This window comes from Antedon bifida, chromosome 7 (genome assembly GCF_963402885.1).
Source record: "Antedon bifida chromosome 7, ecAntBifi1.1, whole genome shotgun sequence".
NCBI lineage: Eukaryota > Metazoa > Echinodermata > Crinoidea > Comatulida > Antedonidae > Antedon > Antedon bifida.
The window spans coordinates 27,252,045-27,269,978 of NC_136232.1; the positions used below are offsets into that span (position 1 = coordinate 27,252,045).

Consider the following 17,934-nt stretch of genomic DNA (forward strand, 5'->3'; position numbering starts at 1 on the left):
AGATAGAGGGCGTCTGCACCAGTTTTGGCACTGGTTCCCGGTCGCGTAATTTTTTTTTCCAGGACGAACGTGGGCAGAAATCATGAATAATTCATGAATAATTATGACATAATAGGGAACATTATAGAGGGCGCTATATAAGCATGCAGAGAGATTAAATAATTCGTGTAAACAGCATTTGCCAACCGAAATGTTTGGTCTAGTGGTAAAGGCTTTAACCTATTACGCTGGAGCCCTCAGTTCGAGTTCTTTCATGAACATGTTTTTTTTTAATAGTTGAGAGAGATTATTTAGAGGGTTAGGTTTAGTATATTTAGGAAGTAGATCAGCTATCTTGCAATTCTTTATAATAGAAAATAATTAAGGTAATGAATGATTCATGAATTCTGCCCACGTTCGTCCTGGAAAAAAAAATTACGCTTCCCGGTCTCTCTCTCTGTCCAATTTTGTATCACAAACCAATTCATATACTGTATCATTCAAATTATATTTTAAATTCAATATTTTCGGAGAATGTTAAGCATGTAATTTTAAACTTGTTTTTGGGCATACAGTACGATACAGGTATCACATATGATACACAATTTGACATCTTTTGAGTCTAACCCTTACGGGACAAATACTGATATCAACCATCGGTATTTCTTTCAAACACACTGAATTAAATATTATCAACAATTGATATCCTATTTCCACATTCCATTTAATTAAATTCACCTTAACATGATGTTCACAAACATTTTAAATTTCATATTAATGAACCAGCGTATATATAGTGCACAACTGGTTTCCCTGAGAAAACTCTAAAATTTACTAGTTTAGAATAGAAGGCTAAACCACTATAGCTCTCACGATTAAGCCCACCTATAAGCCTATGTTCACAGATGGGCTTAAGCCCGAGACAATATGGTAATTAGAAACCAGGAGGAGGTAACACAGGACCTTTTGATTTAAACCCTGGAGGTGGCCCAGAAGTTTTGTCTAAAAAGTTATCAGATGAAGCATTGTCTGTTTCTGATTTCTTCTCTATTATGCTATATGCTATGTCCTTTAGCCCACAACTTACTGGGCTTACTTTTGACTCACATTTTTGTTTATCTTGAGTAAACGATGTTAACATAGAATCATTTTTATCGCTTTTGGATGATTTCTTTTGTTCACAATCTGAATGTTGTCTTTGAAAATGATTCCTACTTTTGTAATTTTTCTGATCAGAATGTTTATCTTTGTTACTTTGTTTATTACTCCTCAATTGTTCATTATGTTTTAATTTATCATCATTACAATTGTTTTTTTCAACCTTGTCACTAGTACTGCTTATTTTATTTAGTAGATCACCGCTCTTAATCTCACTAGATATACTAACAACATGATTCTGTCTTCCTGTTGTTTCAGTATTACTTGAAGTAAATTTAGTTCTTGTATCATTGTAACTAACATGATTTTCATTTGTAGCACCTTTACCAATATGGTGTCGCTTTTCTGTTGTGGAACCACTGGATCTTTGCTGTTGACCTCTGGTACCTGATATATGATGTTGATTTCTGGTGCTTGGTCGATCATGATGTTGACCTCTGGTGCTTGGTCGATCATGATGTTGACCTCTGCTGCTTGGTCGATCATGATGTTGACCTCTGCTGCTTGGTCGATCATGATGTTGACCTCTGCTGCTTGGTCGATCATGGTGTTGACCTCTGCTGCTTGGTCGATCATGATGTTGACCTTTTCTGCTTGGTTGATCATGATGTTGACCTCTGCTGCTTGGTCGATTATGATGTTGACCTCTGCTGCTTGGTCGATCATGATGTTGACCTCTACTGCTTGGTCGATCATGATGTTGACCTCTACTGCTTGGTTGATACTGTCGACTTCTGGTGTTTGCTGTTGAACTTTCATCTAATGTTTTTTTAGTTGAATCTTTGACCTCACAGGGATGCTCATTTTTAGTTTCATTTGATTTGTGGCATATACTTACAGAATCAGCCTCACTATGTAGATCTCTAGCACTACTTGAATTCTGTTTGTCACCTGTTGTACTTTTATTTGCAGAAGGAGAATCACATACATTTTGAAGTTTGTTTTTTGTCATGGAGCCACCAGATTTTGGATTAACGCTTCGAGTTGAGTTGCCACCTGAGTGAGCTTGTCGAGTTTGTTTACCATTAAAATAACTACGTTCATCTTTATTTCGCCAATGGCCTGTTTTACTGTCTTCAGTTCTATAGTGGTTATAACCTTTCTCATATTTTTTATCTGATTGTTTAGTACGTGTTTCTTGCAAGTTCTTACTTTGTTCTGTATTTTCTTGTTTATTTCCCTCTTTTTCTAGTTTTGTATCACATTCACTTTTTTTTTCATTATCTTTATCAGCATCACTGGCTTCTGTTTTTGACTGCTTCATATCTACTGTATTATTTTTAGGACATTCAGAGGGAATTTCAGCTTTTTTCTGATCATTTTCATCAGAAAGCTGTCCGATTGGCAACATATCACTACCTATCACATTCTCCACATTTTCGTTTACGTTAGACTTAAACTCATTTGTTGTCTTGTTTAGATCTTCATCATTTCCTTCTTTTCTAAACCTTCGTTCTTCTTTTTGATTTGTTAGTTGTCTTTCTCTATATGTGTTGCCATGTTTGTTTCCTCTTCTTGATTTTGTTGCTTTTGTATTTCTTTCGTCACTTTCTCTATATGCTGAAGTTTTCTTATCATCATGAAGTCTAAGGCTTGCTAAAGGAGCCGAGACGGTCTGAAGATAAATTGAACGTTTACATAATTATAAAATATAAATTGTATATAAATTAACTGACAGATTTTGGACTAAATGACTGTTGCTTATAATTACTAATATTGATGACTAGCCAAAACAGTGGCGTAACTGCTATGGGCTAAACCCAGGGCCCCGGAGCTTATGAGGCCTCTGAGCAGTGCCCAGAAAAACAGGCATTAAAATATGTCAAAACAATCTGAAAATGCCGGCCTCCAGCATTGGAGGGCCACTTAGGGTTCCTAAACCAGGGGCCTCAGGCCTTTGCGTTACGCCACTAAGGCCAAATAAAGACAGAACCACACAGAAAGATTGCCAGTCATAAATGAGAAAGTTAAGAGCTTTCTAGGTTCAAGAACACTGATTAAATTATGAATATTGATTATCAATAATGCTGGATAGTTAATCACTTACTGTTGAAATATCCAAAAGAAACTTATTGCTTTCTGCTTCCACGTCAATGATACCACCTTGATCAGCTTGTTTCTTGTACAATTCCTTCATCTTCTCCTGCCACTTTCTCATATCATCATTTGGTACAAACAATTCATCTTTATCAGATGTCAAACCAACCTTTTCAATGTTCTGTTCACTCTGATATGATATTGGTTCTCTGCAAACTGGACAGACAATCTCAAGTTGTTTTGGCGTTTGTTGTGGCATGCTTTGTTGAATCTCAGCAACTTCTTTCTCATAATCACTGGTGCAAACATCAATATACCTTTGAAGGCAACTTAGGTGAAAATAATGGTAACATTCTGTTTTTGTGAAAGAATCTTCCTCCTGTTTAAACAAAGCACACAGAAATTACTAACAATCAATCTCTATTTTCCATCATATCAAACACATTACAACATAATAAGATGAAGATTTAGGCTTACAGAGAAAACCTAAAACCATTTTATTGGCAACACATACAATAAACACTGAACCTAAATACCGTAACGATTCACACAATAGCTAGTATATGTATAATTTAAACAAAAGTGTTATTCTAAAGACTGTCAATATTGAATCTTATTTTGATTTTCACATACCTGGAAACCAGTGAGACAGACAGCACAATCACAGCTTGGTGTGTTGTTGTGTGTTAGACTATCATTAGCATGCTAAGAAATAAAATAACATTAATCACTTAATATATGGACATGGTGATGGCATATCACTACCATATTTGATAGTGTAGGCAGAGCTTAAGAGTTGAAGTTAAACTCTTGCTTATTTGGTCAAATTTCATATAAACCAAATTTAAAGCAACAATTGACTTAAACAACGAGAGTATATTTAAAGAAACCAATCAATAATGGTTATTGTTAAATCATACTTGTAAATCTAAACCTAATATTTTTACCTGTATGAGTGAAAAAAGGACTTGATTCCCACAATTCTCTGTAGCATACTCCTCCAATGATTTCTTTAAGCTAAAAATAAAATGAATATTATACTTTTTACAATTACTGTGTAATTTGTTCCATTTTTATAGCTCCATTGTAACCATTGTTGCTCATGACACAGTCACAACAGAACAAGTTAGTTTTGAGTAATGAATTGATGATGAGTTCAATGTTTAAATGGTTCCAGAGCCTACTGTAGCTTGTATTTTACTAACCAAAAATGGTGTGTGTATTTTTGTTTAATTATAATAGTCACTCCAGTCTATTTACTATTAGAATTTGTAAAATAAACATTCATACCTACCCATTTACAAACTCATCAGATATACCTCTTGGGTTCTTGATGGTAATTTTTGGTTCTACATGTGGATACTATAAACATAATAAGAGATATCAGTATTAGACACTGGGATGTTATAAGGTGTAAATATACTGTGGGTTATTTTAGCCTTATATAATGTTTATATAGCCAGTGTTAAGAACACTGTAAGTTGAAGTTTAAAAGATAATATGTTAATAATTTCACTATAAAATGCTGTTAATTATGCTCTGATGATCTAGGATTAGTTTAGGACTTAAAAGCTGGTCTTATCATTTTTTTTAAGCTTTGGTATAGAGATGCGTCTTACTTTTTCTGGTATCTGTAAGATGAGTGTCAAGCACACATACTGTTGTTCTGCTTGGCCTGCTGTTGCAGGGTGAATCACAATTTCAAGAAATTCTGTGATTCCACTGAAATTAAGACAAATTCAAACCATTAAAATGTTATAGTTTAGTGGAATTAAAAACTGATTTACATTTTTTATGATTGCATACACTAATTTAACTATTTTAATGCTACCTAATATTAATTTCTATCTATGAGAAAGAATAATAATTGAAATGCATTTATGTTTATTTAATTACCTGTTATCTTTGGTTATTTTAAGTTCATCAATGTAAATTGAATTCAAGATGTCAATTTCTTCTTGTATTAATTGATGATCTTCTTCACTAAAAAACAAAACAATTCACAAATCTTAAGTAAACTACAATCTTAATTAAGACTGTATGTAGCCTATATAATAATATTAATAATATCAATAAATATTACTACCAAAACAACAAATATGCTTTATTTTAATTCATTCATTATTAAATAGGCCATAGGGCTGGCCTATGGTCCTACAGTACCATCTACGCATAGAGACTGCTACAGATTTACCACTTAATATAAAGCCTAGAGACCTAGCCTTCATACCATGTCATATGTAGCCTAACTAAAGGGTCTTTCACACCTGTTCCGGCACGGTTCCGGTGCGGCGCCGGCAAATCCAATCGAACGTCAATGTTTCGTTTTTACGCGGCTACGCGCATATCGATTGGCGCATAGCCGCGTGGACCGTCGTGAAAACGTTCGGTTCGCCGGACCGGAACCGTGCCGGAACAGATGTGAAAGGCCCTTAAGCCTTCCTCGACCGTCCTCATCCTTCATTGTCGACTCAAAACTAGCACCGAGGCTAGGCCTAGCTTTAAAACCTTTTAAAAGCCATTATTGTATATATTTTATAAACTATAACCAAATTTAATAACAAAAACTTACTAAACTACAAGACATTACCTTTCATAACTCGCCATATTTGGTTTTTAGTACTTTTTTATCTTTGATTGTTGAGAGCTGTTGTGCAATAATTAATTGACACATTTCAGTGGCGTGTATGGAACGCAATTTCGTGCATGGCACGCCACAAAGGACAAATTCAAGTACCCACAGACCAAATAGTATCATAGTAAGAAAGAAACTCCAAACATTTTGTTACCAATATTTTTTTAGTCATTTTTATTCACCAAATTTACCAAATAAATTGTAATTTATTTTAAAAGAAAGTTTTCTCTACATTTATTTTAACACAACATAATTCATTATTGCACAATTGTGATATAAAGTAATTTTTTTAAGTGAAAAGCACTAAAATTAAACTTTCTTTTTGTTTAATAAATGGAAGACATTGATAATTGATAAAATCCCAGTTATTTTATCAAAGTTTATATTTCAGATACATACAATGACTATTCGAATGTAGCTAGTAAGAAAAGGTAAAGAGATCCAATTGTTATACATAGCAGTGATAGCTTGCCACATATGCATACTATAGCAATAGCCTAGGGAATAAAACAGGTAGCATATAATACAATAATCCCAGCGTTTAAATTCAGAATTTGTCATACAGGGGGGAATGCTAACATATAATATTAAGGCTGTAGCCACCAGTACAGTTGGTAAGGTTTGAACCTATGACCACTTTTTGACAGACAGATGTCTTTGACAATCCAGTGGCTTCAGATATTGTTCCCTTTTCTTGTGGCTACATCACTGAATATTAATAGTAAAAAATAGGTACTGAAAAGTAGTAAATACTGTAATTACATTTTAGTTTTTAAAAAAGGGGATACGAACGTGAAGATCTGCCCCTGTTATAAAACCATCATTCATAATAATAAAATCTGGTTTTTGGCTGTTCCTTTAGAGATTCTGCTCCATGATACTATTACTATAATAATAATAGTGAATATTTTAAAGAGCAAACCATATGTTTAACATAATAAGTAAAATAAATATATAGTGAAGATAACTTGTCTATATTTAATACTCAGTTTATGAGTACAAACCAATAGCTTAACCATATACCATGTAGTAATAGGACATATATAAAATATAAAGAATCTTTAGTCTCTATAAGAAATAATTTTGAAGCAGACAAAAACAGATGCAACCCAATTACAAAATACTTTGAACACCCATTTACAATTAGAAAAATATTTCTCCTAGAATACCTAGTACTTCAGAATAAATCTATTATATTTAAAAGATTTTCAATTTTTATAAATTCACTTATAATTTAGGCAACCACATAGTGGTATCATCTTCAACATTCTTATATTCAAATAAGAATGGTCTTATTTTCAATCACATTAAATATGTTGTGCTTTGTAACATTCTGTATGTAACCTGTCAAAAACATTTCTCCTGACATCTCATACATTTTAAATGTGCATATTTCCTCGTCACATTCATCATGTAACCACAATGCCATTAGCAACATAATGTCCTTTTAGTATCCATACTTTAATCCTAATTGAATGTTGTTTATTCAAATGAAATCTAATTTGTTTAGACCACATGAAACACTAACAAAATTTCAACTAAAACATCTTCACATATCTTCTCCTACAAATCCACTGTTAATAGACAATAGAGCTGTTTACCAGTATAGCAAAGAATCTTGTGTTATAGGTTCTTCGAGTATACAGTCATTCCAGTTATAATTTAAACTTGTTTGACTTTAACTTAATTAATTACCGTTTATTTTATCAATAAACAGCAATTTGTGAAATTTTATTAAGTCTCTGGGTCAAGTTCTACAGGACTTCAACTTGCCAATTAAACAACTTTATTCAAAGTTGGAATGTTTACTGAAGAAAATATATTTTGTGATCACCAATCTTGTCCAGTGTTATTACATCTCCACCTACTGATACTCAGCTTAGAACAGGTTCATGTCTAACTTCTAAAACATCTGAAAACAAAAACGGAAGAGTATTATGAAATGCTTAACATAACACCAAGTAAAATAGTTCTGAAGAAGGTAGCTAGCTGATTTTAGTAATACCCAGTGATGCTTTTGCATAGGCTTTTTATTTCTTTGTTATATTGTATGTTATTTATTGTATTGATATTATGCAGATCGAATAAATAAACGAAAAGAAACAGGGAGAATACAAATAAATGATAAAAAAACAGCATTTTATGTATTACCAGCTATGATCCGATGCCAAGGTAGTGTGACATAGGTCAAATGAGCATTCAATATATGTTCTTTGGATGTCTTACCTGCTATGATCCGATGCCAAGGTAGTGTGACGTAGGTCAAATGAGCATTCAATATATGTTCTTTGGATGTCTTACCTGCTATGATCCGATGCCAAGGTAGTGTGACGTAGGTCAAATGAGCATTCAATATATGTTCTTTGGATGTTCTTCGTTTTAACCACTGCAATGCGTCTGAGCCTTGACGTGTCAATTTTACATTAGGATCTGAATTTTTTTTTAAAGTATATGAAAGCAACAATCAGTGTAGGCTGATATATTTCAAGATATAAATGTTATTTTCTACAAAATATAATGGATGTTTTGTGTGGAATGGGAGAATATTCTTTCCATTCAATGGACATTATGATATTTATTTGTTTTTATAACACAATGTCATTTTTTCAGTAATTTGCTTTTAGATTAATATATATAATGATATATAATTCAAATATAATAAAAATCAAAATTCTTACTTGAAAGTTTTCGTTGTCGTTCTGGTAAATCGTTGGATTCTCTAGTGAGCTCAAACAACATGCCGCTATCTGAACTGGACTTCTTTAAACCATTCCTCGGTTGAGGAACGGGAGACGAGTTGCAAGAGCTTGAATAACGAATCTTCTATTAAAAAAAAAGAACTTAAATGTTACAAAAAAGCAAGAATATATTAAAAATTGATTTGCCAATGTAATAAATTGTTGATAAAACGCATCAGATATTAACTGCATTGTTTTATTTATGTACAGACAGTAGTGTTCATTATTCATTACCTTATCTTAAACCTGACAAATCAATACTGTGATACAAACTTGACATTTCTTCAATTCAATGCTTCATAAATCACATTGTAAAGGCTACCTTTAGAAGGCTGAGTATTTTGCAGCAAAATAAAACTAATTTGACTGTTTGACTGAGTTGTACATTTAAGTAAATTATAATACTACATTTTTCAAGTATCAGAGTTCTAAAATATTCAATTACATATGTGTATTTAAACACAATTTATTTTGTAAATTTATATTCATATTTATAACAATCACTAAATAAGTAACTTTTTCTGGTTTTTTTTATGGCAAAAACCCCAAAAATGATTACCTCTGGTGAATTTGTAACACTATTACATCCACTACCTTCGCTGCCCGTACTATAATCGTCATAGCTACCATCTTTGGACAACCTCCTTCTATACCGACTGACCGCCATCTCTGCATGACCTTTACCCTCTGGTCCCTTCATTCGTATAAACTCAATTCTACCATGCGCCCCTTGAAAGAATCTCATAGGTACCTTCTCAACCATCTTAGACGTCATTGTTGCCTAAAAATGAAGAAAACATAGACAGTAAAAGAAATTGAATGAAATGATTATCGGTTCTTTGCTCTTTGTTAATGTTAATGCAAGGATTTTTTTTTTCACAAAACCACATTACCAAACATTAAAAATGAAACAACCATAGTAATTGGAAATACATTTAAAATATTGTATGTTAAATTAAAATTGAGGCTGAAAGGCAGATTGAAAATAGTTACTTGATTATAATGATTGAAATAGACTTCACCTGCTTTATAATTAAGTACATGCTTAATATGAAGTAATCTTACTTTACGTAAGCCATAACATACAGTAAGGAACAGAACGAATATTGATAATACTAAAGATTACAATGAACTTGTTGAAAGACCCAATGCCAAATTAAATGTAATTTTATTATTTTAAATTCATTGCAACTTGATTTGGAGAGAAAGTCTGGTACATGAATCAGAACCGTGATGTCTTAACTTAAGTTACTGATACTCTCAAAGGAATATGATATGTTAAGTCAATAAGTTTTTACATGAAACGTTGTACCAGAGGCAGAATCAATAAAGAACTTAATAAATTAAAGACATTGCACATGAATCACGACCACCTGCAAGCTTGTGGATTTCCTAATGTCATTACAGTTTTTAACAACTTTACAATAATAGAAATGAACTGGAACCGTCACAGAGACATCGTCAGCCATGTTGATTTGTACAAACTACAAAGTTGTCTGTTAAGTTATGTTTACACTATCAAACTAGTTTGACAAAAAAAGTGTGATGTGCCCAAATATGGTAGTGATATGCCCAAATATGGTAGTGATATGACATCATTTTGTCCACATTTTTTTGTCACATACAGTTTGATAGTGTACAGTAGACAGTAACTATAGTACAGTAACCATGTCACCCAATTGAGATTAAAACTCAGATTCATCTACTCAGATACCAGTTTCAGAGCCGCGTTAATAATTAAGTGTGAGGGCAGTGTTGCCATTAGATCACTGAGGACTTTCACAGACGATTAGAGCCAAATTGGTTAAAAAAAGAAACATTTTTACTTTTAAAACTATACTTACCCGATTCTCATATACGCGTTTGAGTGCTTCATATCTAACACAACCAAGGAAGACAACACTACGAAAGGATCCGTGACGTTCGTTAGCAACTAGTTCCACACAAACCATCTGAGTGGCTTGTACCTTCATTCCACTAAACACCTGTTAAATTTAACATTAGTAAGTTTTGTTAAGAAATCAAATGTGTTAACATTAGTATGAACATACCTCCATGGTCTGAACAATAGTATGGTAGTTCCATGACAAAGATACAGTAATTGAGCCAATGACCGATAAACAATGACCGAATTGACTGTTCCAATATTGCACTGCAATAGATTTAGTCTTATTACACCAGAATACAAATTGACACTGCAAATTTAATTGCACAAGGATTTATCAACAGAGGAAGAAATTTAATTTGTAAACTACAAATCCTTTTAGGAGAACAGGATTACAAAGCACATAGTTGTGGAAAAAGAATTAAACAAATTACACGATAGTAAAATAAATGATGAGAGTTCCAGCAACACAGCTTCAGCTTATCAAATATTATTATATAAAATCCGGTACTAAAGCTCTGTCTACACTAACTAGTTTGACAAAAATAGTGGAGATATGCCCAAATATGGTAGTGATATGACATCATTGTGTCCATATTTGTGCACATCACATTTTTTTATCACATAAAGTTTGATAGTGTAGACAGAGCTTTAGCCAACCCACAACATTTTAGTACCCAAACTTGACCCAAATTCTGTTTGCAATTTTATGGTACAATGTTATATTATAATTGGTTTTCTGGTTGGTGACTTTAACAACGCTATAAAAATACAGAAATGTAGAAATGCAATTTGATATGTTTACATTCTGAATTCAATGTTGTAATTGGTTTAGGGATGTTGACGATACATCTTGATATGTTATCAATCTCATCTCAAGATATCAACTCATATCTAAATAGCCAACAAACCAATTATCCAGACATAAGCACATGCTTAACAGTTGTCATCGAAATTCAAAAACCTTTACATTTCAAAAATGTAATGAGTCCCGTAAGACGCAACCACTAGTAAATTCAAGTAAACGTAATAATTTAGTTTTTAAAGTACTATGTAAAAGGCATTTCAAAACATTGCTTTTTTAAGTACCTACTTTTATGATTTCTTGAACCACTTAATAGAAAAGTTTTCTTACTAAAATATTTAATCTATATTAAGGTATTTATACGTTTGTTAAAATGGTACTGTCAGATTTAAGAACTATTACCTACATAATTCAATAATTTTGTTATTTTAACAACTTTTATTAGAATATTTTAATGTTTTTCTGTAAGATTGTATTGAAGTTATTACTTGATACTGTACTCTGGTGTATTCAATCTTCACAAAGTGTGAAATGGCGGAAAAGCAATTTGTAATCTAGTTTTCACGAACTGAAAGACATTTCACAAAGTTGTGAAAACCAATTTAAGATGAAACTTAAATGTTAAGGGATGTATGAACAATTGTGAAATGGTTCTAAAAATATTGGAGATAAATAAATAAATGACTAAAAATAAAATGTCAACGTTTTATTGCAAAGACTATTCATGAAAGAGATAAATATATACCTCGGGCTGATTCTAAAAAAAGAGGCTTATGAGAATAATGGATTGGAATGGATGGCTGTACTTTTACAAGATTATATAAAGTAGAAAGATCAAGCTGTAATTGTAGTGTTATGCCTTAAGAAATGAAACAATATCAATATGGTTTATATATACTTTTATATATAATTTAAACAACGTAAACTAATATAACTCACCTCATCATAATTATCAATTAGAAAAAAAATGTTTGGATAGGAAACTTGAGGCTCGACGCCTTTGCGATCCATCCTGCGTTTTGACGGCGAGGCAAAGACTTGTTTGTTGGAACTATGAAAAACTTGAAGTTTACCGTCATTTTTGGTACAAACAGCACAAGTTAAGATGTAATCAAACTGAAAGTAATAACATAACAATTAGTGCTTGATTAAAAAAAATTATAATTTATACAGGATGAATTTTATTTAATAACTGTTTGCTTTAATCATGTTTCAATCAACTGGCCACATAATGATTTCATAATTTATTTATTCATTGTCATTCAAAATTTAGATAATAATGCACTATTACGTATTATTTATGCTACAGGAAAGAATGTTTTTGCTACTGCAGGTACAGTATCAAAATGATTGGAATATACTGGGAAGGTTCTAAACTACATTATTAAAACCACAAACCATGTTACACTTTAGTCACTATTGGGACAATTTTACTTAACTATCTAAAATTCTACTTAAAAGGGTCACACAGTTATCTATTGATTGACTGAAATACTTACCTGATGTAGAATTAAATTGAGGTAAACTGTTTCTTCCCAGTCTACTGATGGATCACCTGAAATACTTACCTGATGTAGAATTAAATTGAGGTAAACTGTTTCTTCCCAGTCTACCGATGGATCACCTGAAATACTTACCTGATGTAGAATTAAATTGAGGTAAACTGTTTCTTCCCAGTCTACCGATGGATCACCTGAAATACTTACCTGATGTAGAATTAAATTGAGGTAAACTGTTTCTTCCCAGTCTACCGATGGATCACCTGAAATACTTACCTGATGTAGAATTAAATTGAGGTAAACTGTTTCTTCCCAGTCTACCGATGGATCACCTGAAATACTTACCTGATGTAGAATTAAATTGAGGTAAACTGTTTCTTCCCAGTCTACCGATGGATCACCTGAAATACTTACCTGATGTAGAATTAAATTGAGGTAAACTGTTTCTTCCCAGTCTACCGATGGATCACCTGAAATACTTACCTGATGTAGAATTAAATTGAGGTAAACTGTTTCTTCCCAGTCTACCGATGGATCACCTGAAATACTTACCTGATGTAGAATTAAATTGAGGTAAACTGTTTCTTCCCAGTCTACCGATGGATCACCAAGGCTGGGCAAGTTCTTAGCATCATGCTTACGGAATACTTCAATAGATGCCTAAACAAAAAAAAGTCACTTAAGAAAACAAACGATTCACATGTTCAAAAACTGTTTTCATCTGGTTTTTTAAACGTTGCACACGTATGTATTTATTACTGGTTTAACGTAAAGAATTTTATTCACATACGTTGCACACGTAAGTATTTATTACTGGTTTAACGTAAAGAATTTTATTCACATAGATTCACATATGAAAATACAAAACAAAGATTTATTAGAATTATACTGTCAGACAATTAAGTCTGATCTAAGTTTTATTTATTTTTTACTATAAATTACCAACTTGAAGAAACCAAATTATAACTTAGCATCAACTTATTAGGTACATTGGTTTCATTCAATTTAGTTTGAACTAAAGAAGAGCCTGTGAACCACCAGTTAATATAACCATGAAGGAAATATCTGTATATTTCCTCCATGATATAACAATAGTATTATATAAAGTAAAGTACCAATGAGGTTTATATCAGATATGTATGGAAATAAGTATAATATGTTTATACCTCCATGGTTATATTAAACAATAAAAAATACTCTCAGTTTTAAAATACTGTAGGTATTAACAACAACTACAACAACTTTAAATTGAGATTGTAAACAAAACTACTGTATTGTATAACATAAAATACTATTTATATCAGGTCCTACCAATGAGAATGGCCACATTTATACAGTATATTTTATTGACTTTGATAGTAAACATATTATAAATTTATTGTTTCACTGGCAACACTGTTGGCAACATTGCATGTATAATAAAACGTATTCAGATAATGCTACTGTAGATAAAATGTTTTTGCTGGTAGGAATTCTATTTAGGATAGTAGGATAACAGTAGGGCTATTGGATTGCTGGCTTTCAACCATATTTTACTATTAATCGCTGGTATAATACTATGTGTGTCTCTGCTTTGTATTCGTGCTTAATTTAAGCCATTTCAGGGGCAGATCCAGAATTTGTATAAGAGCGGGGAACATTAGACAATTTCATTTTTAATTTATTGATTTCAGTGCAAAGATTGTGTAGATACTGTTGGAAATTAATTAATGAGCGAAACTTAATGAAGTGTAAATAAAAACATCTATCCCATCCATTATTCATCCTACTCATTCATTCCATTCCATGAATCTCATTCCATTCACCGCATCCATATATTCATCCTATTCATTCAACCCCTTACATTCATTCCTTCAATTTATCCCATCCATAAATTCATCCTCATGAATCTCATGTTCTATTCAACACATTCATCCAATTCCTTCCTATCAAACTTTATTATATTAAATCCATACTTTTAATGCAAGTAAACTGTCTAACAAGTTTGACAAAAAAAGTGTGATGTGCCCAAATATGGTAGTGATATGCACAAATATGGTAGTAATATGACATCACATTTTTTTGATAGTGTAGACAGAGCTTCAGATGCAATGATTGTTTTCTTTGAAAAATTGAGGAAGTTTGTTACTGTCAATATTTTTACATCATTAAAGTAGAATAAAGCAAGTGGCATAACTAAATAACCTGGATACTAGATTAAATTGAATGAGCATTGGAGATCAATATTTAATTACAAAACTTGACATGTTACTGAACTCAGCTGTTAATGAACTTTAACGCTATAGTAAACAAGATATTCTGTCAATCTACTAATACTGCACAGTAGATTAAGATGACTACTCCAACTCTGACTCCTTTCTAAATTAATTCTAATAAGTCATTTCGTTTTCATTTCTTTATTAGCAATAACATGAAATGTAAAAATACATTTCTAAGAAGAATAACCGCAATTTAAAACTTGACCCCTCAGGCCAGTCATTGCATCACAAACAATTATTAGGTTTGCGAACATGTTTCCAAATTTTCTATAAAATAGGTTGTTGAGTTACAACAGTCTTCTGTAGAAAATGTTACAAGTCTTCTGTAGCATGTGCTCAATGAATTAACATGATCTAACAATGGAGCAAATCTAATGTTATAGCTCCATGATCTAACTAAATGTTCCTATTTACAGATGGAATCAGATACAATTTGATTCTTAAATTTTGTTGGGTAGACACACATATTTAACACTAAAGTGTAATATGTAATTTACTATTCCATAGAAAGCAATGATAAATGACAACATAGAATCCATGACCATTTTGGCCCTAAGAAAGCATTGTGCTATAACATAGGCCATTAAGTATACTCCCTAAAGGTAATGTTATACACTAAGTAAATTACAACACAGTCTAAAAAGGTGAATATATTATAAAGAAATCAGTCAATTAGATAATTAATGATAATAAAAGTGTATCTATTAGAAATATTAAAATAAATAACTTTTTAAATAATACCATTTTTATTTCACTGATTTTCACCACATTTATCTTAACAATAAAAGAAATTTGGTAAAAGTGAAATATTAAATAAAAATTGTGAATGTGCGATACTGATTTAACCACCACCAAAATTAAATAGATTGTACAGATTGTGAAACAAACATCTATATAATAATGCCAAAATTAATGAAATGAAAAAGTATTTCACCAAAAAATATTAAAAACCCAATATAAAAAGATTTGAAAAACCTTACCTGTACACACTTAGTGTTGGTAAAAAAGAAGAAAAAAACAAAACAAAAATAAAATAATAAACCATGAATTTAAAAAATTATAAAATTAAAGTCATTTCTTGACATTCATCATTTACTTCACTGTATGTTTGTACTATCTTAAAAATCAATATAAAAAAAATCAAAATTGATGTGTTTAATATTCCAGTTGAATAATTAATGTTTATTTAACGTTTAACACGCTTATTTGATTTTAGAATTTAAGATTAATTTTCATTTGACGTTATACATTTCTAGCCTAGGTACAGATTTTTGATAAAGAACACATTTAAATCATATAAACTTCAAAATATTCCCTGGCCTTCCAAATTATTTTGGGACAAATATTGAAAAATATTGTATGGGTATTAAAAGGAGTATGGAACTGGCTAAAAAGAAACACACAAACAAGATCATTAAAAGACAAACAATTTGCTGAGAATAAATAAATGAGGTTTAGATATTTTTTCCAGAATATGCTCATTTAAAGTAGGTACAGTAGTTGTACAGTTACTATAATAATATCCCATCCTACACTCTTACTAGAATAATCAATGATTGTACAGATACAATAGACGCATCAATGACTCTTTCCACGGCCGTAAAAGGAACCCTGAGGCATCATCAATTTTAATATTTCCTACTCTAGAATAATTTTTATTGACGTTTCATATTGAACAAACAGTACACAAATCAACAATTGTCAACGTATTACAAAAGATATGGATTTATAATTTTCTATTCAAGTTAACTGGAAGGTTTTTCAGTATGATGACATAACACTGTGATAAAGTTCAACGAACAAGGAATAAGCGAAATTTGTAATTTCATAGTACTTTTCTGGTGGCATTGGAATAAGCGGTTATACAACAACGAAGAGTTAAGACCAAACTGACGAGTGGTAATGTGTCTATCCCGACCGGAAACCACCCGTCCGCTACGTGTTGCGTGTAAAAATGATCATAAGGAAAACATAGATTCTATATTTATATTACCGTTACCCTTCGTCTGTGTAAATTGGCCTTCAAATAGCTATTACTATGTTGATGACAAAAAAGACAATGATAATACAATCAAATTAAGTAATCAAATTAATAATAAATATTTATGTTTGTACCTGAGCTTCGTTACGAGTTTTGAATTCTTTCCTCCTCACAAAAAATAACATATCGTCTCCTTGATCATCAACCTTCTCCAAAAAATGTTCTGCAAAGATTTTTGTCCAGAAGCAGTTTACATCCATTAACACATAACCACCTGGAATGCAAATTATTATCCATAAACATAATATATTCAAATTAATCGAACATGCTTACATTCTGATTAGTTGCTCATTTTTTTGTAAAAAAATGTATGAATTTTATTGTAACCACTTTTATTCAATAAAAAAAGTGGTTTGTAAAATTATGCAGTTTTTGACGAAAATGGCGCGCCATGAATTTAGGTGTTCCACAACCGGCGGCCGAAAGGACTAGCAGCCGAAAACCTCCTGGACACCGCTCGGACCAACCGGCCAGGTGAGGTACTGTAGTTCACAACACAACACAGGTGGTAGGCCAAGCAGAAGAGAAGGATGTTTACCTACCCAACTCATCGCATGTTGCGCCTTGTTTATCTTTTTTCCGTTCAGATATAATGTCAGAAATCATTTGATGAAAAGAACTTTGTCTTCGTGGCTTACGCCCTGTAGCTGCCATGTTTCACGTCAAAATTAAAACCTGTTTTGTTTTGGCTAACTTTCCCTTCCGAAATGTTGTTTTCCACATCCACCACAACTCCGCTCCGCCTCTTTTTTTTTCACCACCAGCTAGGCAGAGGTTAAAGGTTAAGTTAGAACTTAATCGATCGTCCAGTAAAGTTTGAGTCGTTGGGGGCGATATTACGGTTTCTGTTTCAAGCCAGACCATGATAAATACAATGACTCTTTTTCATATACTGTACT

General features: G+C 32.0%; 2 protein-coding genes across 4 annotated transcripts; both read right to left on the reverse strand.

The window, feature by feature from the left end:
• Positions 1 to 671: 671 nt before the first annotated feature.
• On the reverse strand, positions 672 to 5,863 carry LOC144848125 (uncharacterized). The gene is made up of 8 exons (XM_078704820.1): positions 5,765 to 5,863; positions 5,071 to 5,157; positions 4,794 to 4,896; positions 4,469 to 4,536; positions 4,122 to 4,191; positions 3,808 to 3,879; positions 3,185 to 3,553; positions 672 to 2,752 (listed from the first exon to the last, which is right to left on the reverse strand). Exons 1-8 carry the CDS (start codon positions 5,779 to 5,781, stop codon positions 914 to 916), a joined length of 2,625 nt encoding a protein of 874 aa, XP_078560946.1. The 5' UTR covers positions 5,782 to 5,863; the 3' UTR covers positions 672 to 913.
• Positions 5,864 to 5,975: 112 nt separating this feature from the next.
• Positions 5,976 to 17,750, reverse strand: LOC144847481 (uncharacterized protein KIAA0930 homolog). 3 transcript variants are annotated; one of them, XM_078703870.1, is made up of 9 exons: positions 17,578 to 17,750; positions 17,110 to 17,249; positions 13,289 to 13,396; positions 12,177 to 12,353; positions 10,392 to 10,532; positions 9,107 to 9,328; positions 8,488 to 8,632; positions 8,111 to 8,239; positions 5,976 to 7,721 (listed from the first exon to the last, which is right to left on the reverse strand). In XM_078703870.1, the coding sequence occupies exons 1-9, from the start codon at positions 17,687 to 17,689 to the stop codon at positions 7,684 to 7,686; spliced, it is 1,212 nt and encodes a 403-aa protein (XP_078559996.1). In that variant the 5' UTR covers positions 17,690 to 17,750; the 3' UTR covers positions 5,976 to 7,683. The 3 variants fall into 3 exon arrangements, with proteins under 3 accessions (XP_078559996.1, XP_078559995.1, XP_078559993.1); XM_078703869.1 differs by having other exon boundaries at positions 8,036 to 8,239; XM_078703867.1 differs by having other exon boundaries at positions 7,961 to 8,239.
• Positions 17,751 to 17,934: the final 184 nt, after the last annotated feature.